The sequence below is a fragment of the Protopterus annectens genome, chromosome 16.part0 (assembly GCF_019279795.1).
Source record: "Protopterus annectens isolate FY-2018-M chromosome 16.part0, PAN1.0, whole genome shotgun sequence".
Taxonomy (NCBI): Eukaryota; Metazoa; Chordata; order Ceratodontiformes; family Protopteridae; genus Protopterus; species Protopterus annectens.
In genome coordinates this window covers 847,329,895-847,353,924 of record NC_056750.1, presented here as the reverse complement: position 1 = coordinate 847,353,924, position 24,030 = coordinate 847,329,895, and the positions used below count along the sequence as shown (strand labels likewise).

At 45.0% G+C, this 24,030-nt stretch overlaps 1 protein-coding gene across 1 annotated transcript in view; it reads right to left on the bottom strand.

Moving 5' to 3' along the window:
• Positions 1-24,030, bottom strand: part of PRRC2B (proline rich coiled-coil 2B) — a 3,584,159-nt gene that overhangs the window by 2,778,237 nt on the left and 781,892 nt on the right. Inside the window, exon 9 of the mRNA XM_044058194.1 lies at positions 21,420-21,670. Coding sequence (XP_043914129.1) covers positions 21,420-21,670 — 251 coding nt within the window. The remainder of the gene's footprint in view (positions 1-21,419; positions 21,671-24,030) is intronic.

Here is a 24,030-nt window from a genome sequence, read left to right as displayed (position 1 = left end):
AATACACCCTCAAAAGCCGGTGCCTGCACAGCGGCTCCAGACCCATCCAAGGTAGAGACATCTGCAGTACTCCAAAAGGGTCTCAGTAGAGGCCTGCGAATCTGAAGTAGCAAGTATCAGGGGCTGCGAAAGCGCCTCACTGAGTACCGGCGGACTGGCTACTAGCTTAACGGAAGCGTTGTCAGCAGTTTTGGACCTATGTGGTCTGTCTTTATCCTTACATTTTTTCGGAAGATCGGCAGTCAGATGGCTTAATGAAGCCATTTCAGAGTACAAAGATAGAGTCCGAAAGTAATTGGCTGCAAAAAAGTACAGTTTTGCACCTACCATAAATGTAGAATTTCAAGTGTCTTCACTGAATAAAATGGCATCAGCTGCTTCTTATATACCCAACGCACTGACGTCAGGGAGGAGGCAACAGCAACCGACGCCGGACCAAGACTTTGGAACTCTGGCCGACTGCGGGACCACCTGACGGCAGGATAACCCAAGTGAAATGACTGCAGCAGTGAAACACGAACATCAGCCTGACGACAAATATTTTGCACATTGATCAAGGCACAAAACTGACAGCGAGGGAGGTCGTGGTCTGGGCCTAAACAGAGAATGCATAAGAATGAAAATCTCTGAAGTATGTGCTTTCCACAGGTAAGACAATTAATTTTTACTGACATCGGTTAGAGCAAGAAAAAGGATCCCCAACGGGGACTTTGGGTCTGAAACTCTAAAACGAAAATTTCAGGAGTCGGTCGACCGACACTTGCAAACTGCCTCTGCTTCGGGCACCGCACGGCAAGAAAGACTGACATAATGGCATCGGTTGCATGTTTTATACCCCTGATGACTTGATGTCAAGTAAGAAGCAACAGCATCCGACAGAGAAATCTGAAGACTCATATTCAGGCTGGCTGAGGGCTACATGTAGGCAGATAACCCAAATGTGATGACTGCAACAGTGGTACATGAAGAAAGTACACGTGTACACTTACCATAAATGTAAATGTTAGAGTGTATTCACTGTTGCAGTCATTACAGGATCCATCCTTAATAATTTAAGTCACATTTTCTAGATATAGATTGAGAACAAAGATGGCTGCGTAGGGTCTTAGGGACAAAGGATTGGCAGATCAAGCAAGTGGTATGGTCGTGCTCTCGGCTTAGGCAAAAAACTTAGCAGTCGTGCATATCTTTGTGGTATCTGGCGCCCGCATTGGCATTTACCCCTTTTAGCTGACATCGGCTAAAGGTTACTATAGCATACCAAGTTTTAGCTAGGAGTCAAAGAAGAAAAAACCCCAAAGGGGTACTTAGCTTTTAGACGTCTTGCGGTGAAGGAGCGAAGCACACGATGTGACCGTCACCTGCAGCTGAAAAAGTTCCGAGGTCTGTGCATGCAAATGTCACATTCAAGGCCCCTGGTTCATGGCCCTACATGTGACGTCCCATGCAACTACAGCAGTCAAGCTGAAGCTTTTATATAGGAGAGTACGTCCAGAGGCACGAAAATCCCACACTAAGAATAATGCAACATGGGAACAGAAGGACATCTTACCATAATGATGGATGTCCTCTTTTCTGTTGCAGTATTCTTTACATGAAGGCGTTGCCTGCCCAGGCGACTTGACGTCAGCCAGTACACCAAAGTCTTTTACTACAGTGAGGTGCATGGCATGTCTGACATAGGTTATCAGATGTATGCCATAAAAATTGAATGGCGTATGCGCCAACCATCCTCAGAACTGAAGCCCCAGACAAAAAGACAGTCCAACGGAAAGAGTCTCAGTACATCCAAAAATAGAAGGAAGTGGGGTGGGATAGAATACTGCAACAGAGAAGAGATAATCATCTATTGTTAGAATAGTTGTGTAAGAACTTAACATAAGTCCTCCTACTCATTTGTTGCAGTATTCTTTACAAGAGGGAGAATACTAAAGCTCATGCAGAAAGGGAGGTGGAGGTAGCAGAAAAAATTTCCAGGAAACCATGAAATAAGGCCCTGGCAAATCCAGCCCTGGATCTAGAAATAGAGTCCAGATTGTAGTGTTTGGTGGAAGTGTGGGCCGAGGTCCAAGTTTCTGCTTCTAGAAGAGAGCCTGTGTATAGCCCATAGAGAAAACCTCTGAGGAGGACATTGCTTTTGTAGAGTGACCCTTGATCGAGCAGGGAAGGCATTTTCCATGGTAGGCATAGCAAAAAGAGATTTGGAGATCCAGCTGGAGATGGTCGGTCTGGATACATGCAATCCCATAGCCATAGGGTGGAAAGACCAACAGTTGCACTGTTGTCTGTGCACATCAAGTGTGTGTAGGATCCTCTCACTATTGTTCTAGGGAGAAGTGAAATAAGTTGGCAATTGAATGGCCTGGTTTAAGGACAATTCTCACTACTCATCTGGCAGAGGTTATGACCACCAGGACGACAGTTTTCCAGGTGCAGTGTTTAAGGGAGCTAGCAGAGGCTGGCTTGAAGGGCGTCAGGGTCAGTTTCTCTAGCACAAAGTTAAGATCATGGGGGGGGGGGGGCACAGGTCTCCTGGGAGGTCTAATGTGGAGGACAACTTTGAGGAACCTTTTGTCTTCGCATCTAGAAGCTAAATGAGGTAAAAGGGGCAGACATGCAGAGAGCTGACAAATGTGCTTTTATTGAGGAGTAAGCTAAGCCAGCATTGAGCAATTCATGCAGATATGAAAGAACCAAAGGGAGATCCATAGGAGGGTACAGGTTTCTAACCGGACACCAAATAGAAAATCTCTTCCATTTGGATAGATAAGATTTCCTAGTATTGGGTTTCCTTTCCTTCTGCAGGACTTGAAGCATGCCCTCAGAGAAAAGGTGTCGGAGGTTATCAGGTCTCTATCGCTCACAGGGTCAGTTGAAAATTTTCCAGGTGTGGGTGAATGAGGGTGTCCTTGTTCTGTATCACTAAGTCCACCCTGAGGTAACTTCTGATGATTGCCATTTGCTAGGTGCAGAAGAAAGGGGAACCAGTGCAGTCTTGGCCGATAGGGAGTCACCAGCAAGATTTTCGGTCTGCCCTACTGAATCAACAGCAGGACTTTCTGGATGAGTGGTAGGGGAGGGAATGCATAAAAAAACTTCCCCTTCCATGGAACTGATAGGGTGTCCACTTTCTATTCTTGAGGATGTGGTTCTCTACCACAAAATGTTGAAGCTGTTTGTTCAGAGGGGAGGCAAACAAGTCTTTGAAGAATACCCCACTGGTAGACTATGTCCAGTAACATCCCTGTGAAACATTCATTCGTGGGTCTGTGTTGTGGTTCTGCTCAGTGTGTCTGCTAGAGTTCCAAATGGAAGGGATAAAGACCGCCTGTAAAGAAATATGAAGTTAGTGCACTAGATCCTAAACCTGCAAGGGTAATTTGCGTAGGAGGTAGGATCTTATCCCCCCCCCCTGTTGTTTTTACATACCACAGAAGTCATTCTGTGTAGATTTGCAGTCCTGGCCTCAGGAGAGGCTGGAAGGACTGAAAAGCTAGCATCAATGCCTTCATCTCCTTTATGCTTATGTGGTGCTTTCCCTGTGAGTGTGTCCATTGTTTGATCCATGTGCTGGGCCCAGAGCTGCCGACCAACCTGTATCCGAAGCATCTGTGTACAGGTCCTGAGTTGGAGGCAATGGGTTAATTGGGAGTCCTAGATTTAAGGACAATTGCTGTATCCACCACTGGGGCTCCTTCATGAGATAAGGTAGTAGTGGGATAGGAAATTCCAGTGGGTGGACATGAGTGCACATGGATTTCGGGAACCACTGGAATTTCCTCATGTGCAGCCTTGCCAGAGGTGGCATAGGGATGGTGGAGGCCACTAGTCCTAGAATACTAAAAGTCTCTTGCTGACAAATGGTTTAGGGGAAGGGTCTCTGAGAAGGTTCGCCAGAGCTCCTGGGCCTTTTGTGTTGGGGGAAGAGACTATAATTTGTTTGGAACCTGCACCGTGGAAAGGTATGAGCTTGACAGGGGATGAGAGCAGATTTGCTGAAGTTGATAGTGAATCCTAGGCATTGCAGGATGGCCATGGCTAAGTGGAGGCTGCTCCACAGTTCCTCCGGGGTGCTGGCCTAGAACAGGAGATCATCCAGGTAAGGGAAGATTCCAATCCCTTGGAGTCTGCAGAAAGTGACCACTGCAGCTAAACACGTTGTGAAAACTCTTGAAGCTGCAGAAAGTCTAAAAGGCAAAGCAGAGAATTGAAAGTGCCAGGATCCCATAGAGAAATGTAGAAATTTCCTAAATTTGGGATGAATGGAAATATGTAGGTAGGCATCCTTGATATCTACGGACACCATGAAGGTGTGTGGGAGGATGAGGGGGAAGTGGGTCTGAAGAGTTCACATTTTGAAGAAAGGTGCTGAGAAAATAAAAGTATAGGATGGGTCTCCCCCAAGCCTTCCTTTCTGGGAACCAGAAACATGCGAGAATAAAAGAATGTTCCCTTTTTGGGGGTGGGCACAGGTTGGCTTGTACCCTGGTCTAGACGGTTTTCCTATATTTGGGTGAAGAAAGATTTCTGGTCTGCTTGAAGTTGAGGGATAGCCCCTGAAGGGAGGCACACTGTGCCAAACCAAAAAGTATCCATGTTTGATGATGTTCAGGACCCAGGCATCTTGAATTATGGATTCCCAGGCAGGAAGGATAGGGGAAGGTGGAGGGAGAGGCAGGTGTTGCAAGATTGCTAAGACGTCAGGAAGAAGAAACTGTTCCATCAGGAAAGGGCTGCTTAGCCACAAGAGAAGCAGCTGAAGATGCTGAGAAGTGATGCGGTTTCTTGCTCCCCTTGGAGTGCTTGGGTTGCCTAAGGACGAAGGCCTATTTCCCAGGATAGTTCCTGTGCAATTAAAGAACTGCAGAGACTAGAAGATGTTTGAGGTCTTAACTCCTTCCTCTTTCCCTGCAGGCACTTGAAATGTTCAGCAGATGGTTTACCAAATAAGGCAAAGTTCTTAACGGGAGCATCCATGAGCTTTGCCTAGATGTCCTCAGTGAGGGGTTTAAGACTCAACCAGGTGAACCTTCTTAATGCTGAGGATGAAGTTGCAGCTCTGGAAGAAGCCTCAACTGCATCACAGCTGCATTTGATAGAGTGTCAGACCATCTGAGAGTATGCAGCATTAAGGGAAGATGCCAAGGCTTTATTCTCCGAATCCGGCATGACAGATACTATCTTGGCCAATTGATCCATGGGCTCCAAGTCATGTGCAGCCTGGTAATTCAAAGCCCTGAAAGGCTGAAGTTGTTGGTGTAAATTTTCTTCCCCAACCTCTTGAGTTGCCTATTGTCCTTGTCTGAGGGGAGAAGAGAAGTGGAAGGAAGGGATCTCAAGTTCTCATCAGAGGCTACAAAGATGACAGAGGGATCTGCCATAGGGGCTTTACAAAGCAGATTACAGTCCTGAGGCATTTTATATCTGGCTTCTTGGGGGCCGGAGGCTGTGAGTCAGGGTGTAGGGATGTGGAGGCAATTGCATCCAGAAAGGCAGTGATGACTGGAGGGATAGCTGATGGACTAGGGGTCTCCACCTAGAGGAGGTCGTAGCATCTCTTTTGAACCTCAGACATTTGAAAGCTGTCCCATTTAGAGTGGTCTCATTTCTGAGATGGTTTTGCCAAAAGAAACCTGCTCTAAAGGGGAGTCCGCCCAATTGGAATCTTCCTCAGGAGAAGCATAGTCCAAGGGTAAAGGGATTTGAGAGGAGTAAGCTAAAGAATCATTGTCCTCTACGGAAGAATCTTCCTCTGAAGTAGCTTGTGGTCTCTTTTTTGGAGGAGGTAGGCCAGGAGAGAGAAGAGGGAGGAGAATCAGAGGTAGGCCTTAAGGCCATGAATAAATCCTGGGCAAAATTTTGCCACTGAGTGTATGGAGGAGGTGAGGAATGTCCGTTTTTCCTTTGCATCGGATGGACACTCCTGCAAAGAGGGAGGACCAAATGTATGCTTGAACTCTAGCAAATCCGATTCAACATCTTCCCTCACTACAATGAGTAATTCCTCTAGGGCCTTCAAACATGATGAGCCTTTGCTCCCCTTAGACAATCAGAACCCAATGTCAGAAACATCTTTGGACGTGTTGGCATCGGGTTCTAAGGCGGCCTATAAAACTGGCTCAGCATGTGGATACGGATTCAAAATGGAGCGCGTCTCCAGGCTATCATGTGCCTCTGGAGAGACATCCGCAGGAAGAGGCGCAGCTTCCTCTTCAGGCCTAGGTCTTTTGGCCTTCAGTTTAGTAGGCTCGGTTGTTAGGTCAGAGTACACCCCCCCCCCAACATGCTTTTAGCTAAACTTTTCAGATGCTGGTTCTCTAAACGAATAGCGAGACACAGAAGGGGCTACAAAGGGCTTTAGGTATGAATGACTGACCAACTGAATGGTTTTATGGTTGTGGTGGGGCCAGAGACAAAAAAGACACGGAGCGGCTGTCCTTGTGTGGAGTTTGCCTTCCATACACATACACTTCACATTCCTGGATAACTCTCAGCCAAGAAAAAGCAGTAGCAAAAGACAAAAAGGTCCCCCAATGCGGCACTTACCTTAATATTAGAAAATTTTTCTGGCAGCAGAGCGATGCCCAGGACTGGGGTCTGCCTGGGGGCAAATAAGTTCTGAGGATGGTGCGTACTTCACTTTTATGGCTTACATCCGACAGATGTACCACGCACTTCACTGTACTGAAAGACTTTGGTATACTGGCTGATGTCAAGTCGCCTGGGCAGGCAACTCCATTATGTAAAGAATACTGCAACAGATGAATAGGAGGGCAAGTGGCTAACATTGTACCTTGGTAGAGTATGGCAAAACATTACTTGTGTGAATTATTGTCTCTAATCTGGAATTAAAGGCATATGGGTCTGAAAATGGACCGGATTCTTTGAGAGGCACTAACTAAAACATCTCTTTCCGTTTGCATGTACTCAGGGGAAAAAAAATAACAAAGACAAAAAAAAACTGCCTACAACGTATCAATATTCTGTCATCCAAGCAGTTTGTTGAGTTTCAAGACTTGTGAGTGTAAATCAGGTCTGTAGAGGAACTTATGGTAACTGCCCTCGGTCATACTGAAAGGAGAAGGAAACTACTGTAGCCTTGGCCAGAAGGGCGTCACCACCACGTTTGGAAAGTCCCTCTGGATCATTAGAAGAACCGGGGTAATCAGTGGAAAAGCGTACAGGAAACATTCCCAACCATGGAAATGAGAAAGCATACGTCTTAAATGACAGCTTAAAAAAGGTGTTAAAAAACAAGTTATGAAAAATACAATTCTATCCATCTTCACAGACTGGCTACAAGAAAGAGAAAAATAAATCAGAAGACCGACAACTAGCAAAGCATAATGAGAGATTTAAAGTAATCCTTCAGGGATCTGTGCTTGAAGCATGATGAGAGATTTAAAGTAATCCTTCAGGGATCTGTGATGGGACCATACTTGTCTGCCCTATACATTATCAACCTATTTCTAAAGGTGTGGAAGATGTCAAATATGCTAAAAATATAACATTAAATTATATTAGAAATGAAAAAAAAAGATGCCAACATCATAAAGCAAACTAGCTAACCAATAAAAAACGGCAACAGTGTGTCTGGCTCAGGTACATACTCTGCATTTAGACATTTGGGGCAAAAATGTTGAGAAAGATTACTATTTCACTAACCTGGGGATTTTAATCCGCAACAAATTGCGTTACTCTTCCCACACGAAATACATAAGCAGGCAGTTAAACTACTAATCTATACTCGGAAACTTCTAGATCTCATGATCCATGTTTGCTAATGACAGCATTACTTCCGGCTGCTCCCGTTTGGGGTCGCCACAGCGGCTCACTGGTCCACAGAATGAGTGGTAGTAGAGTTTTACCGTATTGAGTTGCCAGCCAGCTGCCCAACCTTCCTCAAGAGACCGACCGACAGAGACCGAGAGAGAGACAGACGCCCAGACGCGCACACACACACAGATGCACACACACACAGATGCACACACACACAGGCACACACACACAGGCGCGCACACAGACGCGCGCACACACAGGCGCGCACACACAGGCGCGCACACACACAGACGCGCGCGCACACACACAGACGCGCGCGCACACACACAGACGCGCGCGCACACACACAGACGCGCGCGCACACACACACACAGGGAGACGCACACACAGGGAGACGCACACACAGGGAGACGCACACACAGGGAGACGCACACACACACACAGGCAGCGCACACACACAGCGCACACACAGACGCACACACACACAGGCAGCGCACACACACACAGGCGCACACACACACACAGCGCACACACACACAGACAGCACACACACAGACGCGCACACACACACACAGACGCGCACACAGACACACAGACGCGCACACAGACACACAGACAGACACACACAGACAGACACACACAGACAGACACACACAGACAGACACACACACAGACACACACACACAGACACACACACACACACACACACACACACACAGACACACACACACAGACACACACACACAGACAGACAGACAGACAGACACACACAGACAGACACACACAGACAGACAGACACACACAGACAGACAGACACAGACAGACAGACAGACACAGACAGACATCCCCCCCTTGGGCCAATTTATAATATGCAATCCTCCTGCAGCATATCTCGGGAATGTGGGAGGAAAACTGGAACACCCGGAGGAAACCCACGCAAACACACAGAGGACATGCAGATTCTGCACAGAAGGCAGCCAATTAGAGAATCGAACTGGAGAACCTCTTGCTGTGAAGCGAGAATGCTAACTGCTGCTCCACTGTGCCACCTTAATGACAGTTTTACTGCCACTACCATATCAAATTAAAAAAGTAACATTCTAAAGCCTAGAATGCATCGCACTGTAATTAAAAAAAAAATTTCAGCTATGCTCATGCGATACACTGGTGACAGGTCATTTAATTAAATCAACTCTTAAGACTTAACACTGGTATGCAAGACAAGAGAGACCACAAAACAAACCAGTAAATCAACACAAAAAGCTGAAGCACGAAAGTAGCAAGTCCAAACGCCAGCAAATAAAAGGCTAAAAATGCAAATTAAAGCAGCAAAACCTTCCTATTGCAGCCAGTCCATAAATCGAATGTGTAAACAAAGCCAGAAACCACGTAAAAAATCCCTTTAACGCAAGTTTAATTGTTAAAAAATATATGCAGCGTTTTCGCCCGAGATTTTTTACGTGGTTTCTGGCTTTGTTTACACATTCGATTTATGGACTGGCTGCAATAGGAAGGTTTTGCTGCTTTAATTTGCATTTTTAGCCTTTTATTTGCTGGCGTTTGGACTTGCTACTTTCGTGCTTCAGCTTTTTGTGTTGATTTACTGGTATGCAAGACATTAAAGATCAGAGGCTGTTCAGATTTCAATGGAAAACTAATGCAAATTCAGGTATCAGAAATAGCCATATTAGATAATACACCAACAAAACCAGGAACTGATTTAAATGTGGGACAGTCCAGGTATGACACTTCTTGCCTCTTGTAACAAGAATCTACTCCAAGTTCGTCAACAAACATGCATAAATTTGAGACAACCCAAACACTGAGTTAATACGGCAAGCATATCACCTTATCACAACAAAACAAAGTTTTAAACATTAATACCGAACCCAACTAGCATATTGTATGATAACGTAACATGAATCATACAGAAAATTTGCTCAAAATATTGCATTTTCTTATTTTAGGTAAATGGTAGGTCCAGCTGCAATTTTTACAAGGTTTCACATTATGACAAAACTGGTGCAAATTAAAATATCCATGTATCAAAATACAGGTTGAAAAACGTACTTGGCGTACGTTGGCCAGGGTAGAACATTGCTCCAGCTGGACCATTTTCAGGCAAAGCCTGGGTGTTTTAAACCAAAAACTTAAATAATCACAATTTAATGTCCAACAGTACACCAGGCATTTACCACTGGCCATCACAGAAAGTATAGTTGTATACACTTACCATAAATGTAGATGTTCGAGTGTCTTAGCCATCACTGTTGGGTTCTTCCTGCCGGCAGGCAGCCCTCAGTTGGCCAGAATCCCAAAGTCTGGGTCCGGCATCGGCTGTGTACTCACCCCCTCCCTGACGTCAGTGCGCCAGGGGTACAAAGCTCCCAGCAGACGCCATGTTCTCCAGTTTTTCTTGCCCCAGAGGTCAGGTGCCCAAAAGTAAAGGCTAAAAGTAAAACAAAAATGTAACATACAACAAACCCCATACCCTGTAGCAAATGCACCTCAGAAGGGTGAAGCAGGGAACCACACCAATAAAAGTATAAGAGGGGACAGGAGGGTGGGTAACCCAGACTGCAAAAGCGAAGACACTAACATCTACATTTATGATAAGTGTACACAACTGCACTATGTTCATCGTGTTTCACTGTTGCAGTCATCACTGTAGGGTTGAATCCCAAAGCTGAGATAAAGGGTGGTGGTTATTGAGTAGAAGGGGCGGCTAGAAGGCCTTGCAAGACTGCAGAAGCAAAGCCTGCTCTAGACTTAGAATAAAGAGGGAGAATATAGTGCTTAGAAAAGGTATGCACTGAACTCCAAGTTGCAGCTTCCAAAATATCTTTGGTAAGGACTCCCCTGAGAAAGGCAGCTGAAGTAGCAGCAGCACTGGTAGAGCGTGTCCTAATTTTTCCTGGGATTTGCTTTCCATGATGAGAGTAACAAAATCTGATTCCATGAGCAATCCATTAAGAAATGGTCTGTTTTGAAATAGCTTTGCCTTGGGAATTTGCTGCATAAGGAACAAACAGTTGTTCTGTTTTCCTGATATCCTTGGTTCTGTCCAGGTAAAAGCGAAGCTGCCTGTGCACGTCCAAAGAATGCAAGATCCTCTCCCCCTTATTTTATGGATTAGGGAAAAAAGTTGGCAGGTGAATAGTTTGGTTTAAAGCCACTTTAGAAACCACTTTAGGCATGAAAGTAGGGTTAGTCCTCAAAGAAACCCTGTCTTGATGAAAAATAATGTAAGGTTCCACAGCCATGAGTGCTTGTAACTCCGAGACTCTCATGGCTGAAGTTAAAGCCAGTAGGATAACAGTCTTCCATGATAAATACTTTATATCAGATGTGGCAGCAGGCTCAAAAGGAGGCAGAGTAAGTTTTTCCAGGACATAATTGAGGTCCCAGGCAGGAATGGGTTGTGTCCTAGGGGGCCTTAAATTCTTTGCTCCTCTGAGATATTGTTTCAGAAGTGGATGTGAAAAAATTGGAAGATCTGTATTATAATGTGCAGAGATAGCTGAGGCATGTATTTTTATGGAGGAAAAAGATAAACCCTTATGCAACATATCCGTTAGGTAATGTAAAATCAATGGAATATTTGGAATGTGAGGATCTGATTCCTGAGCATGCATCCAGGTGCAAAATCTCTTCCATTTACCTTCATAAGATTTCCTAGTGTTAGGCCTTCTGGCTTAAGATAACATCCATGACCCATTTGGAAAGGGTAGGATTAATTATAGACCCTGAATACGCCAGGCTGAGAGTTTTGATATGAGAGTGCAGGACCTGGCCCTGATGTTGAGACACATGATTTGGAATCTGAGGTAGAATCCAAGGAGGTTCCTGGGATAGATTTATCAGTGTTTAGTACCAAAATTGTAGAGGCCAATTCAGGGCTAGTAAGATCAGCGTTGGTTTGTCCTGTTTTATTTTTAATAACACCCTTGGTAGAAGAGGTAGTGGTGGAAAGGCATACCCAGAGAGGTTCCTCCAACTGAATGAGAGAGCATCCACTTTCCATGCTAGCTTGTGATACCGTCCTTGTGCAAAAAGTCTGTAACTGGTAGTGGTGGGGAGATGCAAATAGATCTACGTCCGGGCAGCCCCAGGCTTCTGTAATAATCTTGAATATTTGGGTGTCCAGCATCCACTCGTGTGGGTCTGACAGGTTCCTGCTCAGGCTGTCTGCCAGAGTGTTTTGTTTCCCTGGCAGGAATTGAGCTTGTAGGTCCACTTTGCAAGCTAGTGCTGTGTTCCATAGAGTCATAGCTAGTCTGCAAAGAGGGTAGGAGTGTGAACCCCCTTGCTTGTTTATGTACCATATAACTGTGGTGCTGTCTGTCCATATCAGTAGCTGCCCTGGCTGTAAAAGATCCCTGAAAGCCAAGAGGGCATTCTGCACAGCTAACATCTCTCAAATTGATATGTAGATGCTTCTGATCCTCTGTCCAAAAACCTTGCAGGCCTTTCCCCTGCAAGTGGGCTCCCCATGCATAATCCGAGGCGTCCGTGGTCATCACTTGGTAGGCTGGAGGTAGACTGAAGGCTTTTCCCTTTGTTTTGAAGACATGCCGTGGCCCACCAATGGAATTCCTTTGGCAGGCAAGGCAAGACAGCAATCACTGTTTCCAGACTGTGACAATGCTGGGACCATATGCTTTTTCGGTACCATTGTATCTTCCTCATATGCAGTCTTGCATATGGTACGAGTAGGATGCAGGAAGCCATGTAACCCAAAGCCTGCAGGAATTTCCTTGCAGTTAGATGAGACATTAACGCCAGGCTTTTGAAAGCTGAAGCCAGCTGTAGTTTTTCTGGCATCAGGAATGCCATCTGGGTTGGTGTGTTTAAAAGAGCACCCAGGAAAGTTATCTGTTGAGTGGGTGCCAAATTTGACTTTTTTACGTTCACAGTGAATCCCAGGTACTTGTGTAGATTCTGAACAAATTCCAGGTGCTGGAGTAAAATGTCCTTGCTGTCTGCTTGAATAAGGCAGTTGTCCAGATAAGGGTAAATTTGAATTCCCTTGAGTCTGCAGTAAGTTACTACTGGTGCCAGGCACTTGGTAAAGACCCTGGGGCGCAGTAGACAAGCCAAAGGGCAGCACAGAGAATTGATAATGTTTCGAGCCTGCCTTGAACCGGAGATATCTTCTGCACTCCTGTTTGATAGGAATGTGTAGGTAAGCCTCCTTTAAGTCCAGTGTCACCATCCATGCAATTTTGCTCAACATTGGCAGGAGCTGCTGCAGAGTAATCATCTTGAACTTTGGTATCTCCAGGAAAGTATTTAAGACTGACAGATCCAGGATGGGTCTTCCAAGTATTTTGTTTTCTGGAAACTAGAAAGAGTCTTGAATAAAAGCCTTGTCCCGTCTTTGAATTTGGAACTAGTTATATGGCCCTCATAGCCATGAGGAACCTCACCTGTTTTAATGCCTCCGCCCATTGAGTTTTTGGTAGGTCTGGCCATCCGTTTGGTTTTGGTAAGGTGTGAAAGTGGAATTTGTAACCTCTTAAAACTACATACATAACCCCAAGACAAGTGGGTTCTGGAAGTCCAATTTTGGTGAAAGAGTTTCCCTCCCAGAGGAGCTTCCAGGAGAGATATTCCTGGAGCCATGCAGGAGGAGTCATTGAGCCTGTTTCCTATAAGGTTGAGACCTATCTTCTCCACCGTCTAGGTCTATAAGAGGTCTGTGCTTGGGCCCTCCCTCTGGGGCGTCTATATCTACCCCTCTAAGGCCTGTCCAAGCTGGGAAAAGACCAATTTTTAGCCGACCAATTTCTGCTAAATCTAGGAGGCTGAACTTGTAAGAAACCCTTAACCGTTTGCATGGATTTTGCCTTATCCTCCGTTTTCTTTATAACCTCTTCAGCCTTAGACCCAAACAAAACATTATGTTGAACGGAGCATCCAGTAATTTCGCTTTTACTTGATCAGGCAAATTTTGTTCCTTTAACCAAGCATGCCTTCTAATGACCGTGCCAGTGGCAGCCACCCTGCAAGAGGCCTCCAAAGCATCAAAACCACAGTGTAAGGTAAGTTTCCCCACCGGCTCAGTAGTATGCATCAAATCTTGTAATTCCTTGTCTGCACATGCAGAAATGGTACACCGTTTTTATTTCATAACAGACAAAAGGTATTGCTGATATTTCAACATATGAAATTAACAATGTAAAGCCCTAAAAGATAAAGTAGCAGAAATTTTGCCCCATCTCTCCAAAGCTCTAGAATCCTTATCTGACGGAATAGGGTTCTTAGCAGTGGCGGCCTTAACACCCTTAGGACCCTGAGAAATGGTTCTGGATCAACAGTAGGATTTTTAAATAGAAAATGGTGGGAGTCAGGGACTCTAATATCTATCCGGCTTCGCAGGGGCCGGAGGAAAGGAGTCAGAAGTTAAATTAGACTCAGAAAAGGGAAGAAGGAAATCCCTAAAGCCTTCTCTTAGATTCAGAGTACTCCTGTCCTTCCCAGTGAAAATGTTCCTTCATGTCATGTAAAGTTTCCCCAAAAGAATAATCCTCAGGAGGAGAAGCTGAAGGAATGGATTCCTCAGCATCAAAATCCTAATAAAAACGGAAAGTATAATCCTGTTCAGAGGAAGACACTGAAGAGATAGATACCTGATCAGAGGATTCATAATCCAATTCTTGTCTTGGCCTTTTGTCTGGAGGCGGATGGGAACCCATAATCATAGTTAGCAAGTCCTCCGCCATTTTAAGCATTTGTTTTTGAGATTTAGGTCCCAGATCAGAGGAGGCCTGGGCTTGAGTCTTTGTTTTAGGAGTCTTCGCCTTTACTTGAAGCTGCGTAGGCCTGAAAACCCCCTCAGAAGCCGGTACCTGCACAGCGGCTCTGGACCCATCCGAGGGAGCATTATCCGAAGGTCCTGCACCTGGAGTATCCGAAGGCCTAGTTGGCTCCTCGTGGGAGTCTGTTTCGGCAAGCGGTTCTGTAATGGCCGACGACAGGGGCTACAAAAGCGCCTCACTGACTACGGCCGAACTGGCAGCTGGCTCTGATTGCAAACTGTCTGATTTGGACCTCGGAGGCCTATCCTTATACTTGCGCCTTTTATGAACTCCGGTAGTCGGAAGCGTGTATGACGACATGTTATAATTAAATCACCTCCCAAAGTAATGAAAGGCAAAATCGTATCTCCGTTTAATAGTACGTTGATTAAATCTAGCACAAAACTGACAACTAGCTACGTCGTGGTCATGGCCTAGACAAGGAATACAGTAAGAGTGAAAATCCTTATGAGGTATTTGCTTCCCACATGAAATACAATTAACTTTTTCTGACATCGGTCTGGAGCAAGAAAAAAGTTTCCCCAACAGGGTACTTAGCTTTGAAAAGAAGAATGTCTTCAGTATGAAGCACCAAAAATAACAGCAGTCAGCCTGCGAACTGCTTCCATTGCATGGCAAGAAAGACTGGAGAACATGGCATCGGCTGGGAGCTTTGTACCCCTGGCGCACTGACGTCAGGGAGGGTGAGTACACAGCAGACGCTGGACCCAGACTTTGGGATTCTGGCCAATCGAGGGCTGCCTGCCGGCAGGAAGAACCCAACAGTGATGACTGCAACAGTGAAACACAAACATCTGGTGAAATGAAGCACAGAGTTATAGTAAAGTATAAATGTTAGTAGACATGGCTGTATGGCAATTACAACTAACTCTTTTGTCCCTTAGGAAGAAAGTACAGTTTTGTACCTACCATAAATGTAGATGTTAGAGTGTTCACACTGCTGCAGTCATCACACTTGGGTTATCCTGCCGTCACGCGGTCCCGCAGTCTTGGCCCGGTGTCGGTTGCTGTCGCTTCTTCCCTGACGTCAGTGCGCCAGGGGTACACAAGAGGCATCCAACGCCATTTTCTTCAGTTTTTCTTGCCCCAGATGTCAGGTGCCCCAAGTAAGTAGGCAATACATATTGCTAATAAAACATATAAGGAATAAAAAGGAATACCTTCAGTTACAAGCAAATACACCACAAAGGTTGCACAGGATAGAAAGGTACAGAAAAGTTCAGCTAGGTCAGAGGGGATGGCGGGAAGGTAACCTGGACTGCAGTAGTGCAAACACTCAAACATCTACATTTATGGTAGGTACAAAACTGTACTATGTTCATCGTGTTACACTGCTGCAGTCATCACACTTGGGTTGAACCCCAAAGCTAAGGATGGGCGGTGGAACTAAACAGGGTTTGGAGAAGCTAGTAGGCCCTGCAGAACTGCAGTGGCAAAGCCAGCTCTGGTTTTAGAGTAAAGAGGTAAGTGATAGTACTTGGTGAAGGTGTGCACTGAACTCAAAGTTGCAGCCTCCAAAATATCCTTGGTTGGTACCCCTCTGAGGAAGGCTGTTGATGTTGCTGTAGCCCTGGTGGAATGGGGCCTAATGTTAGCAGGTACAGCTTTCCCATGGTGTGTGTAGCAGAAACGGATACAATGTCCTATCCATTTTGAAATGGTCTGTTTTGAGACAGCCTTTCCTTGTGATCCTGCAGCATAGGATACAAAGAGCTGGTCAGATTTTCTGAAAGCCTTAGTTTTATCCAAGTAATAACTTAATTGCCTGTGAATGTCCAAAGAGTGTAGGAGCCTCTCCTCTTTGTTCTGGGGGTTTGGATAAAAGGCGGGCAAATGAATGGTTTGGTTTAGGGCCCCACTGGATACCACCTTTGGGATAAAGGAAGGGTTACAGTTCATAAAGCGACTCTGTCTTGATGAAAAATGAGGAAAGGCTCCACTGCCATTACGGCCTGTAACTCTGAAACTCTTCATGCTGAAGTTATTGCTAGCAGCAGGGCAGTTTTCCATGATAGAAACTGTAAATCAGCTGTAAAAGCTGGTTCAAAGGGAGGTAGTGTAAATTTTTCCAAAACAAAGTTGAGATCCCAAGTTGGTGTTGGTGCTCTTCGGGGCAGTCTTATGTTCTTAGCCTCTCTGAGGTACTGTCTTAGTAATAGATGTGAAAATATAGAAGGATCAGTGTTGTATTGAGCTGAAAGAGTTGAGGCGTGGATCTTAATAGATGAAAAGGAAAGTCCTTTGTGCAACATTCTCAGTTAAATATTGTAGAATCTGAGGAATATATGGGACAAGGGGATTCTGGCCTTTTGCCTGGTTCCAGGTGCAGAATCTTTTCCATTTGTCTGAATAGGCATTCCTGTTGCTGGGCCTCCTGGCCTCCAGAATGAAATCCATAACAGCTTTAGAGAGAAGTGTTGACTGGTTGTTTAGGTAATTTGCCATGCAGCCAGATTTAAAGTCTTGAGCTAGGTGTGTAGAATCTGATTGTTTTGCTGAGTGAGCAGGTGAGGAATTTGAGGTAAAATCCATGGTGGGCCTTGAGCCATGTTCCTTAGTATTGGATACCAGTGTTGGCGTGGCCAGTCTGGAGCAATGAGTATCATTTGTGGCCTCTCTAATCTGGCTTTCAGCAGCACCTTTGCCAGAAGAGGCAGTGGAGGAAAGGCATACACTGTTAATGTTTTCCAACTGAATGAGAGGGCGTCCACTTTCCAAACTAGTGTTTGGTATGTCCTTGTGCAAAATTTCTGTAGTTGGTAGTTTTGGGGGGAGGCAAACAGATCTATGTCTGGGCTCCCCCATTTATGAGTCATCATTGTGAATACTTGTGGATCTAGTTTCCACTCGTGAGGATTTATGACGTTTCTGCTTAGATAGTCTGTCCAATGTGTTTTTCTTTCCTGGCAGGAATTGTGCTTGCAGTTGAACTTGGTAGGTCAGTGCTATGTTCCACAAGGTCATTGCTTGCCTGCATAGGGGGTAAAAATGTGTGCCCCCTTGCTTGTTTATGTACCACATCACTGTGGTCTTTCCGTCTTTATTAGTAGTCCTGGATGTAGGAGGTCCTTGAAAGCTGTTCGGGCATTTTGTACAACTAGCATCTCTTTTTGATTGATATGTAGATGCCTTTGATCTGCAGACCATTTGCCCTGAATACACTGTCCTGCCATGTGTGCTCCCCAGGCATAATCCGATGCACCCGTTGTTATAATTTGCCTGGCTGTGGGTAAGGTAAAAGGCTAACTCTTGTTGAGGTGACATGCCTGAGCCCACCATAGAAACTCCTGTTGAAGGCAGGGAAATAATGGTATTATTGTTTCCAAGCTGTGGCTGTTGAGTCCATACGCTTTTCAGGTACCATTGTAATTTCCTCATATGCAGTTTTGCATATGGTATTCGTAAGTATGCAAGATGCCATGAATCCCAAGGCCTGCATAATTTTTCTTGCAGGGAGATGGGTCTTTGTTGCCATCATTTTGAAGTATCGAGTCAGTTGTCCTTGCTTGTCTGGTGTGAGAAGCCATCTGGGCCATTGTATTTAAGCTGGCACCCAGGAATATTATGTCTTGTGAGGGCACTAGTTTTGACTTCTTTTCATTTACTGTGTACCCTAGGCAACTAAATAGGATTTTGACAAACGCCAGATGCTTTAAAAGAATGTCCTTGCTTTCTGCTTGAATAAGGCAGTCGTCCAGGTACGGATATATTTGAATTCCTCTGTCTGCTGTATGCAATTACTGGTGCCAGGCATTTTGTGAAGACCCTGGGCGCAGTAGATAAGCCAAAGGGCAGTGCAGAGAATTGGTAATGGGTTGAACCTGCTATAAATCGGAGGTATCTTCTGCAATTTTGTCTGATAGGGACATGCAGGTATGCCTCCTTGAGGTCCACCGTTACTAGCCAAGTCTTCTTGCCCAGCATGGGAAGAAGTTGCTGTAATGTTAGATTCTTGAATTTGGGTACTTCGAGATATGTTTTGAATTGAGAGGTCCAGAATGGCTCTCCAAGCTTTGTCTTTTCGGGGAACTAGAAAGTCTCGAGTAAAATCCTTGTCCCTGCTCCTGTGTAGGAACCTGTTGAATGGCTCTCATGTCCATGAGAGCTGTAATTTGTTTTTGAGCCTCTGCCCATTGATTTGGTGGCAGGTTTGGCATTCCTTTTATCCTTGGTAAAGTGTGAAAGTGGAATCTGTATCCTTGAGATACAATATTTAGGACCCATTTGTCTTTTGTGATGATGCGCCAGTTGTCTGCAAAAAGTGTTAGCTTTCCTCCCAAGGGAGCTGCCAAGAGGGATTTGCTTGGCAGTCTGAGGGGTAAGTCATTGTGTTTGTCTTCTGGTAGTTTGAGACCTGTCTCCTTCTTTCTGGGTTGTGGCACCCCATTGTAGAGGGGTTGTGGCACCCCATTGTAGAGACTTGTAAGAGCCTTGTGACTGACCTCTGCCCCTTGGGCATCTATTTGCCCCTCTGTGGTTTGTCAGAAGCTGGAAAGGACCGGTTTTTGGTTGGCCAATTTCTGCTGAAATGAGGGGGTTGAACCTGTAAAAAAATCCTTGACCGTATGCATAGATTTTGCCTTATCCTCCATTTTCTTTAAAACTTCTTCTGCTTTTACACCAAATACGACATCCTGCTGTAAAGGTGCATCCAATAATCTTGCTTTTACATGATCAGGTAAAGTTAGTTCTTTTAACCAAGCATGCCTACGTATGACAGACCCCGTCACTGCTGCTCTACGAGAAGCTTCCAATGAATCAAATCCACATTGCAAAGTATGTTTTCCCACTTCTTCAGCTGCATGCAACACATCTTGCATTTCCTTGTAATCCAGGCTGCTCTGTATGTGTGATCATTTTTTGTTTTGAGACATCAAATATTGTTGATATTTCAACATGTGAAACAGGCAATTAAAGGCCCTCATAGCTAGAATAGCTGAGGTATATATTTTCTTTCCCCATCTGTCTAGTGCTCTAGACTCCCTTTCAGAGGGTACAGGAGTTTTAGCAATAGAGGCCTTAACCCCTTTGGGACCCTGGGAAATGGTTTCTGGGTCAGCAACAGGGCTTTTATATAGGAATTTGTGAGAGTCAGGGACTCTGTAGTATCTGTCTGGTTTGGCTGGTGCAGGAGGTAGTGAATCTGGGTTAAGGCTAGATTCTGAATAAACATCATCCACAATGTCTAACACTGGTGGAATAGCAAGTGGTATGTGCTGGGGTAGTAAAAGGAACTCTCGGAGCCTTTTCTTAGAATCAGAGTAATCCTGGCCTTCCCAGTGGAAATGTTCCCTCATGGTATGTAAATTTTCCCCAAAAGAGTAGTCTTCTAGGGGAGATGCTGAAGGCATGGCCGGCCTTAGGCATAGGCCAACTAGGCGGCTGCCTAGGGCGCCGCTGCAGCACGGGTGCTTTACCAGTATTTATTTGGTGTAGGTAGACCAGGTTGGGGGCACCTGGGTGGTGTGGGGGGGGGGCGCTGTGGAGCCCTTTTGCCTAGGGCACCAGCTGACCTAAGGCCGCTGCTGGCTGAAGGAATACACTCTTCAGCATCAGAGTCTTCATAACGAGGAAAAGAATATTCCTGTTCCTCAGAAGGATCTGAGGAAACTGAAACCTGGTCAGAGGAAGCGTAGTCCTCCTCCTGTCTAGGCCTTTTATAAGGAGGGGGATGGGAACCCCTGATTAGGGTAAGTAAGTCTTCAGCCATGTTAAGCATCTGTTTCTTAAGCATGGGGGCCTTGTACTGGAGACTGCTGTACAGTCTTCTTTGCTTTTAAAGGAGTTTTCAGCTTTGCATAGGATTTAATAGTGAGTGTAGTCGGTCTGAAGACACCTTCTGGAACTAAAGGCATTTCAACTGCACCGGAATCTCCTTCAGCCATGGAGTCGGAATTGCCTAAAGATTAAGGTTGTGGAGGCCTAGCAATCTCCTCTTGGGAATCTGATGCTGCCTGGGGTTCTGAATCAGCGGTCATCAGGGGCTGCGTAGGCGCCTCACTGAAAACCGGAAAACCAGCGACTGGCCTAGCAGAGGCCTCAGTCTGGTTTGGGTCTCGGCTGCCTGTCCTTATCTTTGCGTTTTTTATGCATTCCGGTTGTCGGTTGCTCCGACGGCATGGTATAACTAAATTTCCTACCAAAATAATGTCGGACGAAATCAAACCGACGTTTTATAGTTCGTTTGTTAAACCTAGCACAAAACCGACAACCTGTGATGTCGTGGTCTGGGCCTAGGCAAGGAATACAATAAGAATGAAAGTCCTTATGAGGTATTTGCTTCCCACAAGAAATGCAATTGTTAACTTTTTCTGACATCGGACTGAGGCAAGAAAAGGTTCCCCAACGGGGTACTTAGCTTTATTTAAGACTTCGGTCTGAAATTCGAATTGAAAGTCTCAGGAGTCGGCAGACTGCTTCTGGCACTGCACGGCAAGAAAGACTGAAGAAAATGGCGTCGGATGCCGCTTGTATACCCCTGGCGCACTGACGTCAGGGAAGAAGTGACAGCAACCGACGCCGGACCAAGACTTTGGAACTCTGGCTGACTGCAGGACCACCTGACGGCAGGATAACCCAAGTGTGATGACTGCAGTAGTGTAACACGAACATCATGCAATGATTGAGTAGACTTACAGGACTGAAAAAAATTAACAGAAAAATATAATGCATTAGAGTTAAAATACTTTTATCTTGTGGAAGTGAAAAGAAAGCATTCAGAGTTAGATTATCCATGTTAGTAACTGAAAGAACAACACGCAAAAGTATTTTCTCTAAGAATAATGCCATCTTCAATAAGATGAAATGCAAATCACTTACAAATGCTGGCAACATGTCATGGTACAATGGTAGATGGTATCCATTCCCCATGAACTGGGAAGTACCGATCCCTTTTTTTGGTGGCTGAGACGGGCGGAGAGATGGCTCCTTAGGTTCGGCTGCAGGCGCTGATGTTGTGGATCCATCTCCAGGGATAGGGTTTTTGCCGTCCAGCTCAGTAGGGGAGGTGGCTGGTGGTGGTGATGTTGGATTAAGATTCCTACCACCGCCCTCCCTCCAGCTCTTCACATCTGAGAAATTAAAGCAAATTGTTTACAGAAAATGGAACCAGAGTGTTATCAAGAATATTAACATAACTAAAAAAAAATGGCTCTCTACATCTGCAGAGAAACGTCAGTAACCCCTTAATAGAGGCAATAGTTAAGCACTTATGAGCAATTAATCAGAACTCATCACACCAAAAACTGCAGAAAATACAGTTGTGTAACAGCTTACCATAACAGATGTGCTGAACACTGCTGCAGTATTCCTAACACATGGGTTGCCCCAGCTGATGTCCAGACAGGGTACCTAAACTTTACCTTCCCTAGGTTGTATGACCGACAACTTCAGCTTGTATACATCCAGGTATACAGACAGATTACAAGTACAGATTCTCAGAATTACCTCCAAGCTAGCAGCCTAAAGACTGAGAAGAAACTGGTCAGCTAGGAGGTATGTAGTTGAAAAGGTAAGAAAACTCCCCCATTCCCATTTAACAAAGCAGAGGTTAATGGAAAGAAAGAAGAATAGGAACATTAAAGTGAGCTACAGAAGATGGGAAAGAGGGTGACATGGAATAGTACAACAATGATCAACAGAATTTGTACGGCTACTTTAAGTTCTTACACAACTGTATTATCTCCTGACTGGAATCGCTGTTGCACTATTACTGATATACAGATAGATTTTCGGAGCTGAAGGAGGAAGGAAGGGTGGCTAGTTACTAAACAGAAGAGTTGTCCAGCAGGCCAGACAAACGACCTAGCAAAGGCCACTCTGGACCTGAAGTAAGCATAAATTTTTTTTACACTGTTTGGTAAAACTGTATACAGGGGATCAGGTGGTGGCCTCCAAAATATACCTGTACTCTATTCCTTTGTGAAATTCCCCTAATGAATCCAATGCCCTAGTGGAATATGCTTTACACCAGGAAGACAAGGTCTTACCATAGTGAGTAGCAGGAAAAGAAAGCCAAGCTGTAACAGTTGGAAGATAATCATTTATGAGGCCTTAAGCTGGACCAGCCAAACCGTGATCAGTCTTTCTAAAGGATTTAGTTTTGTTCAGATAAAATCAGAGTTGCCATTGAAGATGGAGAGAATACAAGATCCTTCCCCCTCTGTTTTGTGGACTGGGAAATAAACTGGCTAGGTGAATAGTCTGACTGACGGCTCATTAACCGCCTTATGCATAAAGGATGAATTAGCCAGGAGTGTCGCTCTGTCCTGATGAAAAATAACAGTGACATGTGAACTTCTAACTCACTCTCTCCTAGCAGAGGTGAGTGTCCAGGGAACGTTTTTCCAAGTACAGAATTTGTGAAGCACAGGATGCTGTATCAAAAGGAAACAGTGTAAGCTTTTCAAGCACAAGATTATGATCCCACAGGCGAGAAATAGGTTTCCTAGGTAAGTTAAGATGCATGACTCCCACTGAGGAAAAGCCTGACCTCCGCCTTAGCCACAAGTGGAGGACTAAGCGGGAGATGGACATTGACAGCTGACAGTTGAGCTTTTACAAAAGAGTAGGCCAAACCTGATCAAAGTAGTTCACAGAGATACTGCAGCACAGCAGGAACTTGTGATAAAGTGCATCCAGACCACGCTTGTGGCACCAATGGGTAAACCTCATCCATTTAGCAGTGTAAAATTTTTTAATACTGGGTCTCCTGGTTTCATGCAAGAGTTCAGCAACCTCCTCAGAGCAGAGGTGTCTTAGAGGAATTAAAATCCTATCTGTAGGATAAAGTTGAGAGATTGAGCATTTGGGTCGAGCAGCAAACCTTTTTGCTGAGTTATCAAGTCCAGCTGAAGAGGTATTAAACTGCAATTACCCTTTGTCATGTGTAAAAAGAAGTTGTGTACTTATCATAACATAACGTTCCATCTGAGTATGTAACTTCATTTGTCAGCAACCTGTGGGTATATGATCCGAATCGAATCAGAGCCGGCAGCTTTATTCAGCTAAGATCCAAGCTCCTCCCTCTTACCCATAACCCCCTGCCATCCTTCTCTTTCCTCAGATAGAGTTTGCTTAGCCTTATAAACTAGTAAAATCATGATCAACTAAACATCCTAACCTGATGTCATCTGGTACAGAAAACACAAGGTCCTAAAAGGGCGAACTACAGGTTAGGGGGACGGAGGGGGGGTTGGTTGCTGACAAATGAAGTTACCTACTCATATGGAACGTTATGGTAAGTACATAACTTCTTTATCTGAAGTAGTTAACTTCATTTGTTCATCAACCTGTGGGACAGAGTCCCCAGCTACCTACACTTGGGAGGTCCTCATGGAAGAATATTCCGGAGCACTGCAGAGCCAAAGGACACCCTTCCTCTGGAAATTAAATCCAGCTTGTAATGTGTAATAAAGGTATGGGATGAAGC